Raw genomic sequence first — 24,755 nt, forward strand, 5'->3', positions numbered from 1 at the left:
CCTGGATTCACTTATAACACTGTTATATCTTAGATGCCAGTATTTTCGTTATATGAGGTCTACATGTCACTGTAAGATCAAATTTTTAAATATCAAAATTCACTTTTTAAAAATGTATTGCTTGGTTGTAATATTTTCAACAAGCCCTTCTTTTGCTTATCAAATCTTTGGAGTTGGATAGTGGATAGCAGTTTTTCAGCCATATATGTTTTGTTACTCAATCCTCTCCCTTGTGTGTTTCCAGGCGGGGGCCTCCTCCATGTGGGCTTCATGTTGTGGTCTGTTGAATGAAGTCATGGGGACCGGTGCTGTCCGTGGCCAGCAGTCTGGGTTTGGGGGAGGCACTGGCCCCTTCAGGTTTGCACCAAATACGGATTTTCCAGCTTATCCTCCCACAGCATCAGGAGGGGCAAATATCGTGTGCAAAGCATGTGGTCTGGCATTTTCCATCTTTAGGAAGAAGGTGAGTATGCAGAGGGTCAACAGCAAGAACAAAAAGAAAAGAAATACAAAGATCCTGTAAAAATACCTCTTAATGGTGGCGGGAGGGGGGGGTGTAAAGTATGGTTACCATTTTGTGTCCTCTGAAAAAGAAGACACATGTCACGCCCCCTACCCCACCCCCGCCATGCCTCATGCCCCGCCCCGCCCCATTCGGGTCCTCGTACCGCCCCTATTCCCCGCCCCCCCGTCACATAGTCCCTTCCCCCCCCCTCACTATCTAGCCCTGGTGGTCTAGTAGCGTCTTCTCTTCGGGCAGGAAAGAGCCCCCTCTTTCCTGCCCGGAGCGCTGCCTGCTCTTGCCTGCTGCATCCTCCTCGGTCTGGCTGGGGATTCAAAATGGCCACCGAGAGTTGAAGCGGCCTCGCGAGAGTTCAACTCTCGGTGGCCATTTTGAATTCCCAGCCAGACCGAGGAGGATGATAGACAGGGGAGGCAGCGCTCCGGGCAGGAAAGAGGGGGCTCTTTCCTGCCCCGAAGACGTCACTAGACCGGGAGGGGACGGGAGACCAGACCCATGGCGCCGATCGCGCGCCCACACGCACCCGCGCCCACGTTTGTCCAGAAATCCGGACAAAGGTGGGTGCAGGCAAAATCCGCCGGACGCCCCGGACATGCCCTCAAAAAGAGGACATGTCCGGGGAAATCCGGACGAATGGTAACCCTAGTGTAAAGTGAGTGTAAATGTGCTAAAATTCAGACTGCTGTTATTTAACAATCAGGGAAGGCTATGAAACAGTGAGGACAAACTTGTCCTCAGCAGCCAGTAGAACAACTGGAGACTTGCAGGGTGGCAAAGTAATTCTTTTAGTAGCAGTGAAGACACAGTCATCCTCTCTTGTTACAGCTGCAGCATGAGTTTCTTGAAATATTATACATTTATATTTTTCCTTGTGCAACCCTTTTCTTTTGAGCTCAGTTTCTTGCTTGAAACCATTTTGTAACCTATTCTTGAAAGTAAGTTCCAGAGAAATGTCAGCAAAATGCAATGGTAAATCGCCCATATTTTTTTAAGCATTTTACCAAGTCATAGCAGAATATAAGTAGTTATAGTGAAACAGGGTTCTTTGCTGCCTGTAGTAACATTGATGTCTTGAAAATTCAGATGCATCCATCTTCAGATGACTTTTACATTGTTAAAACATTTGTTATGCTGCTTTTCATAAATCATCTAAGCGGTTTACATACTAAAAGTCTACTCTAGAACTATGTAGTGACGAGGTTGCATGTACAAAGTCAAATTGCTTATTTATAGATTTTAGTTGAAATATTTCTACTGTAGAATATCTAGATAATTCTGCATGGACTTGCCACCTGTGTACAGAATAATTGTGAAACGTTTCTTGTTGCCTTTGCTAGTTTTGGCTTCCAGCTAACAAATGTATTCATTTTTTGTGATACCTTTTGAAATCTCTGTTGGCTTTCCCTGTAATCAGAATCCATAAGCCCTGCTGATGCCCTTGCCTCCTCTTCCTGGTAATAGCCAGAGAATGGACTTGATGGGAGTGCTCAATTAAAGTTGGTATTTCGGTAGCTCTAGGTAGCAACAGAATTTTGGCTTGTATCTGTGTATGCTGACCCATGTATATATGTAAATGTTCAGATATTTGGTGTTATTAGACAAGTGCTAAATTTGACCCGTACTCGGCCCCCTTTTACTAAGGGGCCCTTCTACTAAATGACAATAAGCATTTAACACACAGTAAATTCGCAGAAATGGTTACTGCGTAATCGCATTAAGGGGTTTTGTAATTTGCCTGTTTCTGCATGTTACTGAGTATTTCTTTCAGGGCATGGTGTGGGCATGTAAGCGTTATCCAGCTACTGCATTGTAGTTACCACATGTTAATGCAGAGTACCACGTGTTAATCTGTATATGATAACGCATGACTTGCAATTAAAAAAGTGGTAATGAGTGGAGGAGTAGCCTAGTGGTTAGTGCAGCATTCTTTGATCCTGGGGAACTGGGTTCAATTCCCACTGCAGCTCCTTGTGACTCTGGGCAAGTCATTTAACCCTCCATTGTCCCAGGTACAAATAAGTACCTGTATATAATGTAAACCGATTTGAATGTAGTTGGAAAAACCACAGGAAGGCAGTATATTAAGTCCCATTCCCTTTCCCTTTCTTGATGTAGGGTTAGTTTGGGGCTTGCCACAGGTTAAATCGTGTTAAGCCCAAAACGTACTGCTTTTTTGTAGAAGAGTCCCTAAGTTTGTTTAAACTTGCAATTATTACATGTTAATGGCCAAAATGAATGTGTGGTAACTGTTGGGGGGGGGGGGGGGGGGGGTAATGCCCACTATCTTACTATATAGTTAATATAGACACTACACTGGCCATGCATTAAGCACATCTGTGTTATCTGCTGTTAATGTATGGTACTGCACCAAAGGCTAAGTGTAAGACTGTTCCTGTGGCATTCCATGTTTGTCAGTTTAATTCAGGAACAAGTGTGCATTAAATGTCAAGCTCCTATGTTAGCTGCTTTTGTGAGCATGTGCTAACAGCACTCCCTAATTCCTTGCATTTGCATTAGTTGCTTAATGCACTTTAGTAAAAGAGCACTGCTTTTATCCAGTTGGAGCCAAGAGAATGGTGTAAACAAAATAGCAGACATTTCCTCTCTCCTCCCTACTTATCCCAAGTATGAAGACATGAGCAACAGCAGTGGCAGTAGTTTCTGCCGTTGGTCCGCACAAGCCCCTGTGTACTCAGATTTCAGTGCACTATCTGGGTTTGCAATCTAGGAAGCTCACAGAGGAGGAGGGGGCAAGGCCTGTAAACATATCCCCACAGTGACTACGACTCCCCCCCCTCCCAAGATCTGACCCAGAGTTGGGGAATCACTGCCTTAGTGTCACCTGGTGCAGCTGTGTTTTAATCCTTTGAGTTGTGGCTCTTTTTGATATGTTTTTTTAATCACCTTTCTGGCCTCTGTCGTCATGCCAGCTCTATACTGTTCTTGGGATGAGATGTGCCCATTATGAATTGGCATACAGCACAATGCAGTAATGCTGTGGATTGAGCTGATGCATCAGGCTGATTTTAAGAGGAGCACATACCTGAGGTTTAATGAACTGTTTTTGATATTGGACTAGGATAAACATTTTTTTTCTCCTTAGTGTATTCTGTTCCCTTTAAAGAGCAGTGCAAATTGCAATGACATACCACTTTTTCTCTCCTTTTATTAAAATCATAGTTTCTTCAAAACTTTAAAGATGAACAGGTTTGCATAGAATTTACACACAATATCTTTAATTCTCCTGGCAAAATAGGTCCATAAAGGCTGTTGTGTGTGTGTGTGGGGGTTTTTTTTTTTTTTTTAAAGGAACAGCTCCCTAACGAGCTGTTAACCAATCCTTTTTATAGCCTATACCCGTTCCACACAGCTCCCACAGGAACACTAGCAAATGCTCTATCCACAGAGGATTACTGCTGTTAGAAGCTGTACATGGTATAATTTCAAAACAATTATTTGCTCTTCAGTTATTTTTCTGTGTTGGGTAGCAGAGTGGGTTGCTTTGCTGTGTATTTTCACATGGCAGTGTTTGTCCAATGAGTGGTTTCTTAAGACTTGGTGCTTTATCCTCATCCAGTTACTTGGACTCTTACTAAGCATAAACCAGAGTTGTGACTACTGGCAGAAGACAAGGGGCAAAACTGCAGGGATGTTTTATTCAGGCTTTATTTTTTTTAAAGCATAAACTTTTGCTATACTGCACAAGTGTTTATACTGAACATTAGAGCTATATATGACCTCCCAAACAAGTCTTAAGTTACAGCATGTTAGCCAGTGTCCACAGGCACCTTCTGTTTTCCCTTTACTCACTGTTGTAAATGTCGTTGAATTGTCTTCCTTCTTTTTACGTACTCTGTACTTATAAAGTTCCATTAATATAACCATAGCACTATCTGTAATGGATTAGCAGCACACGATGTGTCTGACCTATGACTCTGCACTGAACTCCTTCACTGTAGGGACTTTTAACCAATTACAAGACACCTTTAACAATTGTTGGTGACATCACAATGTGCTCCAGGTTTACTCAAGTTTCATCTGAGTTGGTTGAGCAGACAGTACAAAGGATTAAAAGTAAAAGTTAGCTTTTTTTTTAATTTTATTTAAAAGCTAATTATGTAGATTTCTTGGAGTTAGTATTTTTTTAATGAGCACAGGAGCCCATTTCAGGGTGTGGATGAAAAAAAATTCGATGCACTTCTCAAAGGCTGAAGGCAAATTGCCCACAACGTACTCGGGGCATGCAAAAATTGTAACATCATAGCAAATATGGACAAATCGTATGCAGTAAGTGTGTGGGAGTTTGTGAATTGCTGCTCCCAGAGATTGGGGGTTGAGTCACAATGGAACTGCTGAAAGAATTTGAAAAATAGCAACAGTAATTTTGACTGGTGCTGCTGGTTTGTGTGTATCTTTTCTGTTGTGTGTTATATATTTAGGCGCAAGCCATAAAAAGTCATTGAGCAAAAACTAGCCTGACGGTTTAGCATATTCGGGAGAGATACATGATATGTCACGTCTTTCTTGATATTTATTTCCTCAGCATGTATGTCGTGAATGCAAGCAGGATTTTTGCTCGCTGTGCTCAGTTTTGCAAGAAAATCTGCGACGATGCTGTACATGTCACTTATTACAAGAAACAGCATTTCAGCGCCCCCAGTTAATGCAGCTGAAAATCAAAGATCTACGCCAGTACTTGATGCTTAGAAACATCCCAACAGAAAGCTGTCGTGAGAAAGAAGATCTGGTGGATCTTGTTTTGTGCCACTGTGGATCGGTTGCCGATGATGATATGGACACAAGTAGTGTGCACTCATCCAGGTCACAGACTTCTAGTATTTTTACACATCCATTTTTCTCAACATATTCGGCCAGCTCTCCATCGATGGCATCATCTCAGGGAGAACACGCTGAAAGGGAGGACACAGGGAATGAAGCAGTTCCCCAGGTACAATATCATCTGTGTCTAGACTTGCTGCTGATCATACTCCTTTCTTTACCAGGACATGTTTTAAAATAACCCCAGATGCTTAAACTTGTGAGAGAGGAGCTTGTTGGGAAACACAGTAGTCTTAATAGTAAATGTATCTTTTAGGAGGGACATGAGGGAAAATGTATTACTTACAGTGAAAAGAGAGACCATACTACTGTTTTTGAGCTCGTGGTTTTTAATCGGCTCTACTTGTTTTGCTTTTTAAATATTTAGTGGGGAAATCATCAAGCAGCATTGGGGCCTTAAGACGTGTTATTTAGCCCTTAACGTGGCTTAAATGGCCCTAATACCACGGTGATATTTAAGTTGCCATGGGTTAGGCAGTAATGAGATGCAAAACATGCAAATGTATGTTTTGCATCTCATTACTATGCAAATAACCTAATGTTAGGGGCCCAAAAATCACAGTGAAAGCGGGGATTATTTCATGGCCCAGGAGCATCAGGCAGCAAAGCCATGTCTCGATTTTTCTCTCAGGACACCAGAGCAGGATTTATGCCCCCCCTTGCCCCCTCAAAGGGGAGTGGGGTGTCTTCAGGGGTCTTTAGGCAGGAGTAATGCCCAGTTGCTTCTGCCTAGTCCAGTACTGCATCCAAAACAGCAACTACTGTGAGAGGTCATGACCCCTAGCAGTAATCACCGTTTTGGATGAGGCATTGGATTGAGCAGGAGCGACTGGAAATTGCTTCTGCCAGGAGACACCCAGAGGACCCTCCCCCCCCCCCCCCCCTTGACTACTAATGGTGGTCAGGTAGCCCTTTGAAGGGGCATGGACCCCATAAAAGTGGGGGGGGGGGGCTTGTACGAGTGGGGTGGGGGGTGGGGGTCCTGCTCTGGCATCCTGAGAGCATAGGGATGCAGCTTTGTGGCCCGATGCTCCCAGGCACATGATATAGTGCTGCTTGCAAGATGACTTGCAAGCAGTGTTATTCTTTTATCATAGGATTCAGCAACCTATCATACCGGGATCTCGCAGGCTGCTGAATCCTGCAGGGAATCATTATTCACTATGATGAATTTCCCCACCCCCCTCCCTACTTGTTATCATAGGGAATGGTTTGACCAAGAGGGGTAGCATGCTCATATCTTAAGACTATACTATTCTGTACTTACAGAAATGATTTTTATATCTTTTACAGCCTAATTAATAAGTGGCAAGAAGGTGGGGGATGGAAGAGAGAATTAATAGGGTCTGTTTCCTCCTTATATGGAGAAACAGAGGCCTTATGGGTTCCCCAGTCACGACCAGCAGGAGAACTAGGTGGCCTCTAGTCTCCCAGCCGGTTGGTTGGTGTACTGGCAGGAGGACTGGGGCTGCTATTATCAGCTGACCAGTAAGTCACCAGTAGAGGAGGGCTGTCTCTTCCTTTTCCCTTTTAATTGTTCTTGTAGCTGTTTCCTAGCTGTAAGACAAGTTCCAGTACATTTTATTGCAGTGTCTTTTAATTATGCATATGCATCTTCCTAGATCTGATAGTTGACTAATTTTAAGGTTTATAGCAAACATGGTCCTCAGTTGAGATGCTATAAGTTTGTCTAAGCAGGTGTGATTTTGATCCAGCTTTCTTCTGGTTAGTAAACTGGCATGCGAGTTGCTATCTGGTTTCTTTATGAATTTGTACTGTTGACTCCTGTCTTCTAAAGAGCTCACTCCAGCGTATTTTGAGTCCATAACTTTTTCCATCATGGTTATTTTGCCAGTTAAGTTTGAAATAATTGTAGGGAAAGCCATGTGACAATTTCCTGCTCGGGGAAGTCGTAAAATAAATTCATTTTGTGTGCAGGAAAGAAGTGAAACCACCTCCATAACTTATGAAGTGGAAGAAGAAAACAATGAAGGACAGGTGAGAATCAAAGGGTCCATCCCTCTTGAGATTCATGATATATTAGCTTTCTAATACCCTGCTTGACCATTCAGCTCGCTCTGAATATGTGCCAGTTATACTATAGACCATACCATCACTGGGGGAGGAGGGAGAGGGAAAGGAGAGAGCCTTTAACTTTTAATGTATAGGTGTTTCTTCTTGGAGAGATCTTCAACTGCAAAATGATTTTTTTTTACTATCCTACAATTCAGGAGGGTGGTAAAGCCACCGGGACATACCCGTACCTTTTCAGCCCCAAGCCATGCAAGCATTTTTTTTAAAAAATGGTTTCAATAAATATAAAGTTTTAAAAAAAATGCTTGCATGGCTTGGGGCTGAAAAGGTACGGGTATGTCCCGGTGGCTTTACCACCCTCCTGAATTGTAGGATAGTAAAAAAAAATCATTTTGCAGTTGAAGATCTCTCCAAGAAGAAACATGGTTTCAATAAATATATTCTTCTTAAGTGCAGCTGCAGGCCGGGTCTGACATTGCCTGTAGAGGGGGAGAAATAGAGGTATGGAAAGTATTATAGGGCTGCGGGTTGATTTCAAAATTTTAATCGCACAATTTAAAGGAATTGTATTTACTTATGTATTTATTTCCCACTGCAGCTCCTTGTGACTCTGGGCATGTCACTTATCCCCCCCCCCCCCATTGACCCAGGTACAAAATAAATACTTGTATATAATATGTAAACTGCTTTGATTGTAACCACAGACAGGCGATATATCAGATCCCATCCCTCTTCCCTTTCCTAAAAAAAATGGACCGATTCCATGATATTCGGAGCATATTCAAATTATTTCAATTACACAGTTATAAATATTGTAAGACTCTTCACTTTAACTGGTGCTAGTTTAGTTCAAACAATTTTTATTGAGAATAAAACATGGTTAAACAACCAAAGCAGCTGAATTTTTCTTGTTATAAAATTAACAACACCTCCATTAAACAACTTTCCCCCTATACAATACCAACCTACTGCCCTCCACAGTTATTTATCTATCGGAATTGTTATCAAATACATGAATCAGTAAACATTAGTTAAATACAGAATAAACATCCCCCCCCCCCCACCCACCCTTTTACTACCAATACAGTATAACAAAAACAGGCAACAGAAGACCTGGTTTCTTATGACCTCAGTTTTTTAATACCAAAAAAATAACTCTTATTTTTGTTACCTCCCCCCCCCCCCCCCCCCCCCATTCTAATCTTCTGGTCGAAAAGTTGTTTTCTGGGATGTTCAAAAACTGCTTACAGTATCTCACATTCTTGTTCACAGATGTCCTCTTGGACAGGTCCCACACCAATAAGAACAGTTTTTTTCTGTTTAGGATAACCTCCAGCATCTCCAAACTGGTTCAAGTTTAAAGCAGTGGTGGAATATGTCTTATGGACTTTGGGTGTTCTGTTAAAAACTTGTTCTAACTAGAGTTTAGTGCAGTAGTCTTCATTAATTTTTTTAATTGGGGCCACTATGGATCCAGACGAGCTGAAGGAGAGCCAGCAGATCCCTTGTGGGTTTCAACACTTCTGACCAGTGTGTGTTAGTAACATCCATACCTTCCAGCCCTCCCGCTCCTGCCTGTCTCTTTCCTCCCATACCCTCACCCCACAATCTCACCTCACTTGTTCCATTTGCTGACACCTCTGCTGGTCTGCTGCCTGCCTGAGTCCCCGAAGCAAGATGTTACATCACAGGGGAGGGTGAAGGAGGAGGAGGGAGACTGGCAGAGCCAGCTGTGGCAGCGTGTACAGGATTCTGGCCCATGCATGGCTTACCTAGTCAGGGAGACAGTGGCATGGAAGGAAAGATAAGCTAGTGATTCCTGTTGTTTGCTGCAGACTCAGGCAAGCAAGTAAATTGTGCAAGCAGGGGAAGTTAGCAGTTGGGGCTGGGGACACTCAGCCTTCCATATCCTCTTATATAGGATGCCTATGCTTGAGGGGGGGGGGTATTGGGTTAAACCTTTCTCACCTTTTATACTCTTTGTGAAACTCAGCCATTGCAGTGATAGTCCTCTGTTTAGCAGGTGCATCACCTTTTGCTTTTGAAACCTTGCTTTAACCAGTCAGTAGGTGCCACTCTTGAACAGAGGTTGTGATTGCAGCATTCCCAGCCCTAGTGTGCTGCAGAGCCAAAATTTAAGCCTGGGAATTGAACCTGAGCAACACCATTTGGCTATCTTATACTTCTGTTGCTGTTTTACTGATAGTACTTGTAGCTTACAGGGAAACAAATTATTTTAAAGTCCAACATGATTGTAACTTCTGAATTTTAATGCAAATACTTCGGATCTGTTTGTGACCGAGGTTTCTGATGTTAGTCACACTAGCTCTTGAGTTACCAGATTACATAAATTTGAATGTGTTAGTAATCACTGATGTCATAATTTGACATGACTTCAGGCAGTTTTTAAAAAATAAATAGCTGTTCATTATAAGTAATACAGGGAAGTAATTCTGGCCTTGCTACGATTATTCAGATAAACTCTTTCAACATCAGGCATAAAGACAAGGTGATTGTTAAATTCCATAAAACATTTTGTTGAAAATACAAACTAGAAAACATAAATGTTACTGGAGGGTTGAAACGGAGAGACAGATATTTTTTTATTTTTTTTTTTGTTACATTTGTACCCCGCGCTTTCCCCACTCGTGGCAGGCTGAATGCGGCAGGCAATGGAGGGTTAAGTGACTTGCCCAGAGTCACAAGGAACTGCCTGTGCTGGGAATCAAACTCAGTTCCTCAGTTCCCCAGGACCAAAGTCCACCACCCTAACTACTAGGCCACTCCATCGCTCCGACAAAGTCCATAAACAGCCTTAGAGATGGGTTGAGGGAGCCTTTGAATATTTGGCTGAACCAGGTGAAAAGGCATTGCTTTCTATTGGAGCCTTAGAGAGGTAGCAATGAACTGCATGTTTAACCAAGAGCTGTTGTGTAAAATGAGGGGTTCTCTTTCAATGAAGCATTCCAGGTTTTAATAGATAAAAGTTGCAGTTGCAATATCTCTCTATATAAAACGCACCTCCAACGTTCTAATGAAGCCTCTGTTAGCAACAACATTCTAAGTGAAGGGGGTGAGATCGCATTGTGTCTGCCCCGCCCACGCGTCAAACGTGATGACGTCGAGGGCGGAGCAATGACACTCAACCAATCGCAACGCTCGGCAGCGAAGCGTCAGGGAAGGAGGCGGCGCTCTCGACGTCTAGCCTTCCCTTCGCTGTGTTCCGCCTTCTTCTGACGTCAAGGATGACGTCAAAAGGCGGAACACAGCGAAGGGAAACCTAGACGTCGGGAGCACCGCCTCCTTCCCTGACGCTTCGCTGCCGGAACCGCCACGGAGGTAAATTTAAAAACAAGAAAAACAAAAAAAAAAAACCATGTTGGGGGGACAGAAGAGGGTGGCCACTAAAGTACAACAATGGAAGCGGGAGGGCAGGGGAGAAACGACAGCATGGATGCGAAGGGGGGGGGGGGAGAAGAGGGCGGCCCAGGCTGGGACATGGGAGAGAGAGGAGCATGGATGCGAGGGGGGGTCATGGAATGGAGACAGGGGACTTGCTGGAAAAGGATGAATGGAGGCGGCAGGGGACAGAGGAGCATGGATGGGCATGGATTGGGAGGGCAGGGCTCAGGGAGAGAGGGCAATTGCTGGAAAGGGATGAATGGAGGGGGCAGGGGACAGAGGAGCATGGATTGGGAGGGCAGGACTCAGGGAGAGAGGGAAATTGCTGGATAGGGATGAATAGAGGGGACAGATGGGCATGGATGGATATGGATTGCAGGGCAGGCCTCAGGGAGAGAGGGCAATTGCTGGATAGGGAAAAATGGAGGGGCCAGGTGACAGATGAGCATGGATGGGCATGGATTGGAAGGGCAGGACTCAGGGAGAGGGGAATTGCTGGATAGGGATGAATGGAGGGGACAGATGGGCATGGATGGATATGGATTGCAGGGCAGGCCGCAGGCAGACAAGGGAAATGCTGGATAGGGAAAAATGGAGGGGCCAGGTGACAGATGAGCATGGATGGTCATGGATTGGAAGGGCAGGACTCAGGGAGAGGGGAATTGCTGGATAGGGATGAATGGAGGGCACAGATGGGCATGGATGCATATGGATTGCAGGGCAGGCCTCAGGCAGAGAGGGGAATTGCTGGATAGGGATGAATGGAGGGGCCAGGTGACAGAGGAGCATGGATTGGAAGGGCAGGACTCAGGGAGAGGGGAATTGCTGGATAGGGATGAATGGAGGGGACAGATGGCCATGGATGGATATGGATTGCAGGGCAGGCCTCAGGCAGAGAGGGGAAATGCTGGATAGGGAAAAATGGAGGGGCCAGGTGACAAAGGAGCATGGATGGGCATGGATTGGAAGGGCAGGACTCTGGGAGAGGGGAATTGCTGGATAGGGATGAATGGAGGGGACAGATGGCCATGGATGCATATGGATTGCAGGGCAGGCCTCAGGGAGACAGCGGAATTGCTGGATAGGGATGAATGGAGGGGCCAGGTGACAGAGGAGCATGGATTGGACTCACACTTTCACTCTGACTCTCAAACACTCACTCTCACATACACTCTCCCAAACATACACACTCCAAGGAAAACCTTGCTAGCGCCCGTTTCATTTGTGTCAGAAACGGGCCTTTTTTACTAGTTTAGTATAAACACTAGGTAACAACATAACACATATTCATAAGAGCTGTGAATACAGAACACTCCCTACCTGGTATTGGTAGATACTACTTATTTAACTGTGTAGCAAACCCCAAACAACATAACGGCAGTGTACGTTGAGTCTATATTGTCCACGCTTTTTACTGAAACATGAGAACTGTCTCGATGTATATAACTAAGTTTTCAGTGTCCTTTGTCTTGTGTGATGTTGATTAGCTGATCCTCATCCTGGTCAGTGAAGTTTCGTTCCCCCTCCCCTCCCCCCCCCCCCCCCCAAAAAAAAGCTGTCCCAGATCTGTCTTTGTCTCAGCATATTCCTCTTGCTAAATGCACATGCTTGAGAAAGTTCATCAGTTCTGCATAGTTTATTGCAGAGATGCTAGTGGTGACAGTTGTTTCGATGTACTATCAGGAGTCTGGAGAGAATACATAATAGGGATGTGGTGCATCATAGCATTGTGCGTTTGAGAAACGGTGTACAACGAGCTAATTCTCGGATGTATTTCTGGTCATTTGTAGCTAATGTGGTAAAGCCTGGAGAGATTTTGGGAGTTGTGCATAGTTTGTCTTAGACCGGAGAAAGAGTACTTTTATTGACCTGAATGTTTGTAGGTTGTGATGCACTCTGTCCTACTCCCTAGTAAAGAGTAGAAGAGTCAGTTTGAACTAGGGGTTTTGTATTCTGTTTGATTCTGTACATTTCTTTAGGCTCCATTTTGGTTGGGGGGGGGAGGTGGATTAAAAGTACAAAATAAAAGGGTAACAAGGATCATCACTTGTGGATCCTAAACTGGATGCAGAAATCCAGTCACAAGTTTGTTCATGCCAAGAGGAATTTTGACTGACTGTATAATGTGCATCAGCTGAGCTGAGGACACTGAGGGCCAGATGCACTAAACTTAACGAACCATTAACAAGCCATTAATGAGCAAGTAGTAAACCCGTGGCATGCACTAAAGGCTTCTCCGAGCCATTTTCCGATCACGGTAGCAGCTAACGAAAACGGAACACAGATGATTCAAAGGCTATTGCAACGCTATTATAATGAGATGCACTACGGTTTTCCGATCCCCTTACCGTGAAAAACCTAATGGGAGGTGTACACCTCTCGTTGGGGCAAATCGGAAGGAAAAAAATGTCGTCAGGGACGTCCTTTTTGGACGTCTTTCACCTGAACCCCCCCCCCACTCCAAAGACGTTCTTTTTGGACGTCCTTCACTTAATAAAAACCTGTGCCGCCCGAAAGAAAGACGCCGCGCCACTCACCCCCTCCACAGCCTGCTGCAGGAAGGCTCCGATGCGGCTCGATCAGCAGGAGAGTGCAGTTGAGGACGTCCATCCAAAAAGACGTCCTTTTTGGACGTTCCCTCCCCCCCCTCCCCCCAATAATAAAAACAGCCTTTGGACGTCCTTCACTCAGCTGAGACCTGGAAGTCTGAGCCAATCACGGCGCGTTTAGCTGAGCTAAATGCGCTGTGATGGGCTCAGAGACTTAGAGGTCTCTCAGCTGAGTGAAGGACGTCCAAAAAGGCTGTTCTTATTTAGGGGGGGGGGGGGAGGATGTCTTTTTTGGATGGATGCCCCCCCCCCCCCCCCCCCCCCAGCAATAATAAAAACAGCCTTTTTGGACGTCGTCCTCTCAGCTGAGAGATCTGAACTGATGCTGACAGTGATCGGCATGCCTTCACCAGAAATGAAAGTGCTACATGTAGAACATTCCATAGTCTCCACGATAACACAAGCAGTGATGCAAAAACTGAATTCCAAGTTTGAGAAACTATTGCAGCACCTAGAAACAGTAACACAAACAATCATGGAGTTAGCTAACTGCACAGATGAAGTGGAGGTGCGAGTGAGTGTGGCAGAAGATTAGATCATGAAGTTAAGGAGTGAGAAGGTCACCTGCAAAGAGACTCTTAACCTATGCAGCAAAGTTAAAAGACTTTTTTGGATGGATGTCCTCTCCCCCCCCCCCCCACCTCCGCAATAATAAAAACAGCCTTTTTTGGACGTCCTTCACTCAGCTGAGAGACCTGGAAGTCTCTGAGCCAATCACAGCGTGTTTAGCTCAGCTAAACGCGTTGTGATTGGCTCAGAGACTTCCAGGTCTCTCAGCTGAGTGAAGGAAGTCCAAAAAGGCTGTTTTTATAATGGGGGGGGGGGGGGGGGGAATGTCCAAAAAGGACGTCTTTTTGGATGGTCGTCCTCAACTGCACTCTCGTGCTGATCGAGCCGCATCGGAGCCTTGTTCTTTTTTTTTTTTTTTTTTTTTTTTTTTTTTTTTTTACATGGGTGTTAGGCGCTTTTTGGACGTATTTGGCATGCGCAGAGCAGCCAGCATAATGCTTGGCTGCTCTATGCATGCTCGACCGGCCGACTGGTTACCGATGGAATAGAGAATGCAAGTGAGCTACAACGAGCAGCTCATTTGCATTCCTTTTCCTTGATGCATGCCCGTTCCTTACCGATTCGCTAAGGGAATTGGTAAGGGAAGGGCTTTAACGATGTTTTAGTGCATCTTGGCCTGACTTTGTACCATGAACTGCTTGTGCTGATCTGTTGCCTATATACATGCAGAACGTTTCTGGTTTGATTGTATATTAGTATCTTGCTGTCCTTGTGAAACATGTCTATCAGGTTGAATGTCTGTTTTACCTAGCTTAAGTCATTTTATTTTTGATATACCACCATTCAGTGACTCGCAGACCAAAACGTTTTGAAATAATCAACAAAATAAGAAAAGGGAAGAAAGGAACGACAATGTTGCATAGGACAGCCAGCAGTCATTTAAGGAAAAGCTCAAGGGATAAAATTTCAAAGGATTAAAAGAAAATTAAAATGAAAGGTTCACAACAATACTGGCAGTAGAGACAGCTTGGAATAATGTGGTTAGGCTCATTTCCACTTTCTTCTCTAGGGGGTAATAGGGCATTTTACTCTTGTGTCTCAGAATCCTTGTATGGTGACTGGAGCTACAGATTTCAGTGTATTGTATTTGTTCAGAGGATACAGCATCAGGTAGAGGTTTTTTTTTCCTGAATTAACACCTGGAATGTGACTGTGTCCTTTTTGAGGTCTCAGCTTTAGTCAGAACTAAGCTACGCTGAAATTAGTGGCATGTTAGATCTTTCATGTGGTCCTACGAGAGGAACCCCTTCCTCAATTAGTCACAATTTGAAAACAATTTTGTGCAGTCGCAAGTTACTGCTAACTATTGTTTTTAAGCAGTTAAGTAACTTAATCCTCTGAAGATGTAAGTCTGTTATCCATATTTAAAGTATTCACCCCCTCCCACCATGAACTTTTTCTCCATTTGTACCATATATCTCTTCTTCCTGTGCTGTCCTAAACCCATACGTAAGCTGCTGCAGACTGAGTGCTACCAGAGACTTGCGTTTTCCTATTCTATGTTACGATCACATTGCTGATATCTTTGTAGCTCTAGGACCTTACGTAACCTTGATTACTGCATTGTCGCTGAGAAGAGAAAATTATAGCTGGATTTCATTTTTTATGATAGTGGCTTCTTTTTGAAAGGGATTAGTGTTCCTAAGTTTGTTAGGTCTGGTCTAGTAAAAGATACACTTTGGCATTGGACAGAATGTGCATTGAGCCATTCTGTGTTGAGCAGTATCTGCTTCCTAAAACCGGCTGCATTATTTTTATTTCAATCCTTGATATCCCTTCTGCATCAGCTTGGGAGAGTAAACTGGCGTCACCCTGACATAATAGCCCTGACAAAACAGCCTGGTAACAATATGGCCCCTCCCACAAAATGGCCCCCTAGAAAAAATGCAGTGCCGTATTCTGGGCAGCCTGATTGGGCCCTTTTGTCAGGGGGCTAATTTGTCAAGGGCTATATTGTGGGTAGGCCGTTTTGACAGTGGCTGTTATGTCAGGGGCTATTATGTCGGGAACTTTTTTTTGTTTGGAGCTTTTTTGTCAGGGCTATTTTGACCGGGTACCCTAAACTGGCATACTTGGCCATAGTACCTGAAGATTGGAGGGTGGCCAGTGTAACACCAGTTTTTAAAAAGGGTTCCAGGGGTGATCTGGGTAATTAGACTGGTAAGCCCAACTTCAGTGCCAGGGAAAATAACGGAAACTCAGAGAGAATAAAATTATGGAACACACAGACAAACATGGTTTAATGGGACAAAGTCGGCATGGATTCAGTCAAAGGAAGTCTTGCCTCACCAATTTGCTTCATTTCTTGAAGGTATGAATAAACACGTGGATAAAGGTGAGCTGGTTGATGTAGTGTATCTAGATTTTCAGAAAGCTTTTGACAAAGTTCCTCATGAGAGACTCCTAAGAAAATTAAAGTGATGGGATAGGAGGCAGTGTTCTTTTGTGGATTAGGAATTGGTTATTGGACAGAAAACAGATGGTAGGGTTAAATGGCCATTTTTCTCAATGGAGGAGGGTGAAAAGTGGAGTGCCACAGGGATCTGTACTGGAACTGATGCTATTTTACATATTTGTAAGTGATATGGAAAACAGAACAAGTAAGGTGATTACATTTGCAGATGGCACAAAACAGAGGGTAGGGTTAAATGGTCATTTTCTAAATGGAGGGTGAATAGTGGAGTGCTACAGGGATCTGTACTGGGACTGGTGCTATTTAACATGTTTATAAATGATTTGAAAATCGGAACAAGTAAGATGATTGACTAGTTTTGTCTCATCTTCAAAATTGAAAGTTGTCAAAACACACGCAGACTGGAAAAATTGCAGGAAGACCTTAGGAAATTGGAAGACTAGGCATCCTAATGGCAGATGAAATTTAATGTGGACAAATGCAAAGTGAGGCACATTGGGAAGAATAATCCGAATCATAGTTACCTGATGCTAGGGTCCACCTTAGGAGTCAGCACCCAAGAAAAGATCTAAGTGTCATTATAGACAGTACACTGAAATCTTCTGCCCAGTGTGTGGTGGCGGCCAAAAAAGCAAACAGAATAATAGGAATTATTAAGAAAGGGATGCAAAATAAGACCAAGAATATTATAATACCTCTGTATCGTCCCATGGTGCAACTTCACCTTGAGTATTGTGTTCAGTTCTGGTCACCATAACTCAAAAAAAGATATAGTGGAATTAGAAAAGGCTGAAAAAAGAGCGACTAAAATGAAAGAGGGGATGGAACTCCTCTCTTATGAGGAAAAGCTAAAGAGGTTAGGGCTCTTCAGTGTGGAAAAGAGACGGCTGAGGAGGGATATGATTGAGGTCTTAAAATCCTGAGTGGTGTAGAATGGGTAAAAATGAATCAATTTTTCACGCTTTCAAAATGTACAAAGACCAGGGGACACAATGAAATTACATGGAAATACTTTTAAAACAAATAGGAGGAAATATTTTTCACTCAACGAATAGTTAAGCTCTGGAGCTCGTTGCCAGAGGATATGATAACAGCAGTTAGCGTATCTGAGTTTAAAAAAGGTTTGGACAAGTTTTTGGAGGAAAAGTCCACAGTCTGCTATTGAGATAGGCATGGGGAAACCACTGCTCGCCCTGGGATTGGTAGATGGAATGTTGGTACTATTTGGGTTTCTGCCAGGTACTTGTGACCTGGATTGGGCCACTGCTGTGAGCAGGATACTGGGCTAGATGAACCACTGGTGTGACCCAGTATGGCTATTCTTATGTTCTTATGTTTTCATACATATGCCACACTGTATATATATTCAAGATATGCTCTACTTCAATCTATAATTCCATCAATATTTCTTTCAAACACAGTCCGCTGTATTCAGGAAACCTAGCATTCTTAAAAGGATCAGTCAGACCAGCGCACCTTCCCCTAATAAGGCTAAATGAGCCTAGCATATGTCAAAAGGGGTGTAACGCAATCCTCATCAATCCTTAATTATATATTTTCAACTTTTTTTCTTTTTTTCTTTTCTTATTTCTTATTTATCTCTTATTTCCTTTAAATGGTTATAGATAACATTAAATTTCTTCAGCTTATTGCACATATCATTTCATAATTACATAGTATACTAGATTACTTAGCTTTCAATTTCATAATCGTATTTCTGGAGACCAGATGTCAATACACTGTATATATAGACAGCAGGACTTGCAGTGTAATGCAGTGGTTTTGGGCCTGTACAGCAGAGAAGAAAGTTAGCTCTGGTTACTGTCCTCTTCTGATAACCGATTCTTGCAGTTGCTTACTCAGGCTACTAGAGTAGCTAAATCGCTTGGCAAAGAAACATATATGAAGTGGGTCTTGGGCCAGGCTCCCGGCTGTGTGTCTGAATCATGGCTGTAGCTACCGTCCTTGCTGTATAGATTTAAATGTGTTGTGGTTGAACCTGTTGAGTAGTCAATTGCCTTTTTTTTTTTTTCTTCCCTATCCTTGCTGCATGTCAAACTGTTTGTGCAGAGAACTAAACTCTCATTCAGTCTCATACAGAAAAACAGATGGATCCTTAAAACTCTCTTAAATCTTATTGCAAGTATAAACTAGAGTCCAAATAGAAAAAAAAGCACCAAGAACCTTCAAAATTGGGACACAATCCCTTTAATTGTATAGCTCAAACATCAGTCTTGTATAAATGACCCGACACGGGCTGTGTTTCGGTGCATATATATATATACTAGTAAAAAAGGCCCGTTTCTGACACAAATGAAACGGGTGCTAGCAAGGTTTTCCTTGGAGTGTGTATGTTTGGGAGAGTATGTGTGAGATTGACCGTGTGTGTGAGAGAGAGAGAGAGAGTGAGTGAATGTGTGTGTGTTTGTTTTGTGGCGGGAGGGTGAAGGTTGGAAGGGGCGTTTGAATGAGTGTCTTTGTGTGTTAGTGATAAGAGTTGTTTTTTAGGAACTCCCTTGGGGGGAACTCCTTTGGGGGGGGGGGGAGGCACGGATGGAGAAGTTGGAGGGGGGTAGTGTTGGGCTTGTGTGTCCCTGTGTGTCAGAGGAAGAGAGACAGTGTGAATGAGTGTTAGAATGTGTGTCTGACAAATAGAGTGAATGTTTTTTTTTATTGTCCTGGGTGTCAGTGATATAGGCATTGAGAGTGGGGGGGGGGGGGGGGGGGGTTGTACTTAAATTTATCTGAAGCTTGTTTCTTTATAGGGGAGTCAGTGTTTATGGTGGTGCAGGTGTTTGCATTTTTTTTTTCCTATTGCAGGTATGTGTGGTGAGAGAGATTATGCGTGTGTGTGAGAGAGAGAGCGTGTGACTGTGTCAGAGTGTGTGTCACAGAGTGTATGAGAGAGATATTGTTTCTGTGGGAGTGACTGACTGTGTATGTGAGAGAGGTGGAGTTGTTTGAGAGACACATGTAGGGTTTTTTTTTTTTTTTTTGTGAAGTGTACCTTGTTCAAAAGTTGTTGTGGCAGCATTGAAGTGCTTCTTTTTTTTTTTTTTTATTCTTTGTTGCTTTTCACAGATTGTAGCCGGCTCCCCTTCTGTTTCAGCTGTGGTCCCGCCCTCATTTCCTGCTTATGCAAGGGCGGGACGCTGATAGAGTAGGTTAGTGAACTGATTTTAATGCTATGGTTGGGCAGCAGGAAACAAAGGAAGGGAGCTTGACGGGAGGGGGGTTAGTATGGGGGTGTTTAACGGTGACGGGTGGGTAGGGGCTTGGGTGATGCGTCTGGGGGAGGGGCTTGGGCGGACCGTGTACTTGGAGGGAGAACTGAGTTTCTGGGATTTTTGTGATTCTGTTTGCCGGGGGGGGGGGGGGAGCGGTGTGTTCTGCTTTTGGGTTTCCGTTGTTTTGCCTCCTGTGGGTCCGTTTGGTGGGGGGGGGGGGGGGGGGGGGTCCTGTGTGTGTTTTCAGTCCCACGTTCAGGGAGGCTGTCTGGCTCGCTCCCGCTCTCCCTCCGTCGTGGTGTTTGTGGCTGGCTCGCTCCCTCCCTATAGTGTTTGCAAATGACATCAACATCGTTCGTGTAGGCAATGTTAGGTGGCTGGTTGAGATTGTGGGTTGCGCTGTCAAACTCGTGGTGCGTGTGTTCCAATTCGTTTAGTGTCAGTGCTCCGCCCTCGATGTCATCACGTTGTGACGCGAGGGCAGGGCAGACAGACTGCGATCTTTCAACTACAACTTTAGAACATTGGAAAGAAAAGAAATTTCTGAGGCTTCATTAGAACGTTGGAGGTGCGTTATTTTTATATATATACTAGTAAAAAAGGCCCGTTTCTGACACAAATGAAACGGGCGCTAGCAAGGTTTTCCTCGGAGTGTGTATGTTTGGGAGAGTGTATGTGAGAGTGACTGTTTGAGAGTCAGAGTGAAAGTGTGAGTGTGTGAGAGAGAGAGTGTGTTTGTGAGAGAGTGTGTGTGTGAGAATGAGAGTGTGTGCAAGTGTGTATGTGAGACACAGTGTGATAGAGAGTGTGTGTGTGTGCCCATCCATGCTCCTCTGTCCCCTGCCCCCTCCATTCATCCCTATCCAGCATTTTCCCTCTCTGCCTGAGGCCTGCCCTGCAATCCATATCCATCCATGCCCATCTGTCCCCTCCATTCATCCCTATCCTGCAATTCCCCTCTCCCTGAGTCCTGCCCTTCCAATCCATGCCCATCCATGCTCATCTGTCACCTGGCCCCTCCATTTTTCCCTATCCAGCATTTCCCCTCTCTGCCTGAGGCCTGCTCTGCAATCCATATCCATCCATGCCCTCCATTCATCCCTATCCAGCAATTCCCCTCTCCCTGAGTCCTGCCCTTCCAATCCATGCCCATCCATGCTCATCTGTCACCTGGCCCCTCCATTTTTCCCTATCCAGCATTTCCCCTCTCTGCCTGAGGCCTGTCCTGCAATCCATATCCATCCATGGCCATCTGTCTCCTCCATTCATCCCTATCCAGCAATTCCCCTCTCCCTGAGTCCTGCCCTTCCAATCCATGCTCCTCTGTCACCTGGCCCCTCCATTCATCCCTATCCAGCAATTCCCTTCTCCCTGAGTCCTGCCCTTCCAATCCATGCCCATCCATGCTCATCTGTCACCTGGCCCCTCCATTTTTCCGTATCCAGCATTTCCCCTCTCTGCCTGAGGCCTGTCCTGCAATCCATATCCATCCATGGCCATCTGTCTCCTCCATTCATCCCTATCCAGCAATTCCCCTCTCCCTGAGTCCTGCCCTTCCAATCCATGCTCCTCTTCACCTGGCCCCTCCATTCATCCCTATCCAGCAATTCCCCTCTCTGCCTGAGGCCTGCCCTGCAATCCATATGCATCCATGGCCATCTGTGCCCTCCATTCATCCCTATCCAGCAATTCCCCTCTCCCTGAGTCCTGCCCTTCCAATCCATGCCCATCCATGCTCATCTGTCACCTGGCCCCTCCATTTTTCCCTATCCAGCATTTCCCCTCTCTGCCTGAGGCCTGCCCTGCAATCCATATGCATCCATGGCCATCTGTGCCCTCCATTCATCCCTATCCAGCAATTCCCCTCTCCCTGAGTCCTGCCCTTCCAATACATGCCCATCCATGCTCATCTGTCACCTGGCCCCTCCATTTTTTCCGTATCCAGCATTTCCCCTCTCTGCCTGAGGCCTGTCCTGCAATCCATATCCATCCATGGCCATCTGTCTCCTCCATTCATCCCTATCCAGCAATTCCCCTCTCCCTGAGTCCTGCCCTTCCAATCCATGCTCCTCTGTCACCTGGCCCCTCCATTCATCCCTATCCAGCAATTCCCCTCTCTGCCTGAGGCCTGCCCTGCAATCCATATGCATCCATGGCCATCTGTGCCCTCCATTCATCCCTATCCAGCAATTCCCCTCTCCCTGAGTCCTGCCCTTCCAATCCATGCCCATCCATGCTCATCTGTCACCTGGCCCCTCCATTTTTCCCTATCCAGCATTTCCCCTCTCTGCCTGAGGCCTGCCCTGCAATCCATATCCATCCATGGCCATCTGTCCCCTCCATTCATTCTTATCCAGCAATTCCCGTCTCCCTGAGTCCTGCCCTTCGAATCCATGCCCATCCATGCTCATCTGTCACCTGGCCCCTCCATTTTTCCCTATCCAGCAATTGCCCTCTCTCCCTGAGGCCTGCCCTGCAATCCATTTCCATCCATGCCCATCTGTCCCCTCTATTCATCCCTATCCAGCAATTTCCCTCTCTCCTGCCCTCCCAATCCATGCCCATCCATGCTCCTCTGTCCCCTGCCCCCTCCATTCATCACTTTCCAGCAATTGCCCTCTCTTCCTGAGCCCTACCATCCCAATCCATGCCCATCCATGCTCCTCTGTCCCCTGCCGCCTCCATTCATCCTTTTGCAGCAAGTCCCCTGTCTCCCTTTCATGACCCCCCTTGCATCCATGCTCCTCTCTCTCCCATGTCCCCGCCTGGGCCGCCCTCTTCTCCCCCCCCCCCCCCCCCCCCCCTTCGCATCCATGCTGTCGTTTCTCCCCTGCTCTCCCGCTCCCATTGTTGTTCTTTAGTGGCCACCCTCTTCTCTCCCCCCAACATGGTTGTTTTTTTTTTTTTTTTTCTTGTTTTTAAATTTACCTCCGTGGCGGTTCCGGCAGCGAAGCGTCAGGGAAGGAGGCGGCGCTCCCGACGTCTAGGTTTCCCTTCCCTTCGCTGTGTTCCGCCTTCTTTTGACGTCATCCTTGACGTCAGAAGAAGGCGGAACACAGCGAAGGGAAGGCTAGACGTCGAGAGCGCCGCCTCCTTCCCTGACGCTTCGCTGCCGAGCGTTGTTATTGGTTGAGTGTCATTGCTCCGCCCTCGACGTCATCACGTTTGACGCGTGGGCGGGGCAGACACAATGCGATCTCACCCCCTTCACTTTAGAATGTTGGCTAACAGAGGCTTCATTAGAACGTTGGAGGTGCGTTTTATATATATATATATATATATATATATATATATATATATATATATATATATATATATAATTGTTTATTTATTTGCTTTGTTTAATTGGTATTGTCTGTTTGATACAGACCCCTGATGCAGGCGCTGTGCGCCGAAACACTGTACTTTGAACCCTCTATTCTGTTTGGACAAGTATAAACTAGAAAACATAAGGCCAGTTCCTATGCGTAAGTAGCAGATGAATCCAGAAACTGATGAGTTGTGTCCATCTATCAGCAGATGGAGTTAGAGAGTACTGTACTGAAGACAGTGATCCTGGATGGCCAGCCCCTCAGTCAGTCAGTATATCAGTCAGCAGTTTCCATGAATTTGAAGATGGGTAGTACTCGGAAGTTCTTTCGAGCCTTTCTGGTTCATGAGGCTATACAGGAGCTCATTACGGCTCAGTGAACTGACCCTGATTTGGGTTTGGTGAGGGCTATGCCCCGTCTCTATCATATGTCACCCACTCACTCGGAAACTATTTGCCTTGCCCAAAGTGGACGCTGTGGTGGCGGTGGTCACTAAAAAGACCACACTTCCAGTGGAAGGTGGTGGTGTCTTGAAAGATACAGTGGTGGAAATAAGTATTTGATCCCTTGCTGATTTTGTAAGTTTGCCCACTGACAAAGACATGAGCAGCCCATAATTGAAGGGTAGGTTATTGGTAACAGTGAGAGATAGCACATCACAAATTAAATCCGGAAAATCACATTGTGGAAAGTATATGAATTTATTTGCATTCTGCAGAGGGAAATAAGTATTTAATCCCTCTGGCAAACAAGACCTAATACTTGGTGGCAAAACCCTTGTTGGCAAGCACAGCGGTCAGACGTCTTCTGTAGTTGATGATGAGGTTTGCACACATGTCAGGAGGAATTTTGGTCCACTCCTCTTTGCAGATCATCTCTAAATCATTAAGAGTTCTGGGCTGTCGCTTGGCAACTCGCAGCTTCAGCTCCTTCCATAAGTTTTCAATGGGATTAAGGTCTGGTGACTGGCTAGGCCACTCCATGACCCTAATGTGCTTCTTCCTGAGCCACTCCTTTGTTGCCTTGGCTGTATGTTTTGGGTCATTGTCGTGCTGGAAGACCCAGCCACGACCCATTTTTAAGGCCCTGGCGGAGGGAAGGAGGTTGTCACTCAGAATTGTACGGTACATGGCCCCATCCATTCTCCCATTGATGCGGTGAAGTAGTCCTGTGCCCTTAGCAGAGAAACACCCCCAAAACATAACATTTCCACCTCCATGCTTGACAGTGGGGACGGTGTTCTTTGGGTCATAGGCAGCATTTCTCTTCCTCCAAACACGGCGAGTTGAGTTCATGCCAAAGAGCTCAATTTTTGTCTCATCTGACCACAGCACCTTCTCCCAATCACTTTCGGCATCATCCAGGTGTTCACTGGCAAACTTCAGACGGGCCGTCACATGTGCCTTCCGGAGCAGGGGGACCTTGCGGGCACTGCAGGATTGCAATCCGTTATGTCGTAATGTGTTACCAATGGTTTTCGTGGTGACAGTGGTCCCAGCTGCCTTGAGATCATTGACAAGTTCCCCCCTTGTAGTTGTAGGCTGATTTCTAACCTTCCTCATGATCAAGGATACCCCACGAGGTGAGATTTTGCGTGGAGCCCCAGATCTTTGTCGATTGACAGTCATTTTGTACTTCTTCCATTTTCTTACTATGGCACCAACAGTTGTCTCCTTCTCGCCCAGCGTCTTACTGATGGTTTTGTAGCCCATTCCAGCCTTGTGCAGGTGTATGATCTTGTCCCTGACATCCTTAGACAGCTCCTTGCTCTTGGCCATTTTGTAGAGGTTAGAGTCTGACTGATTCACTGAGTCTGTGGACAGGTGT

At 45.3% G+C, this 24,755-nt stretch overlaps 1 protein-coding gene across 4 annotated transcripts in view; it reads left to right on the forward strand.

Moving 5' to 3' along the window:
• The window catches only part of RNF34 (ring finger protein 34), a 49,456-nt gene that overhangs the window by 14,709 nt on the left and 9,992 nt on the right, over window positions 1-24,755 (forward strand). For all 4 annotated transcript variants that reach the window (XM_030219895.1, XM_030219897.1, XM_030219894.1 and 1 more), the window contains 3 exons: window positions 245-463; window positions 5,067-5,471; window positions 7,301-7,360. In XM_030219895.1, coding sequence (XP_030075755.1) covers window positions 245-463; window positions 5,067-5,471; window positions 7,301-7,360 — 684 coding nt within the window. The remainder of the gene's footprint in view (window positions 1-244; window positions 464-5,066; window positions 5,472-7,300; window positions 7,361-24,755) is intronic.

The sequence above is a fragment of the Microcaecilia unicolor genome, chromosome 11, assembly GCF_901765095.1.
Source record: "Microcaecilia unicolor chromosome 11, aMicUni1.1, whole genome shotgun sequence".
In the NCBI taxonomy this organism is placed as follows: Eukaryota; Metazoa; Chordata; class Amphibia; order Gymnophiona; family Siphonopidae; genus Microcaecilia; species Microcaecilia unicolor.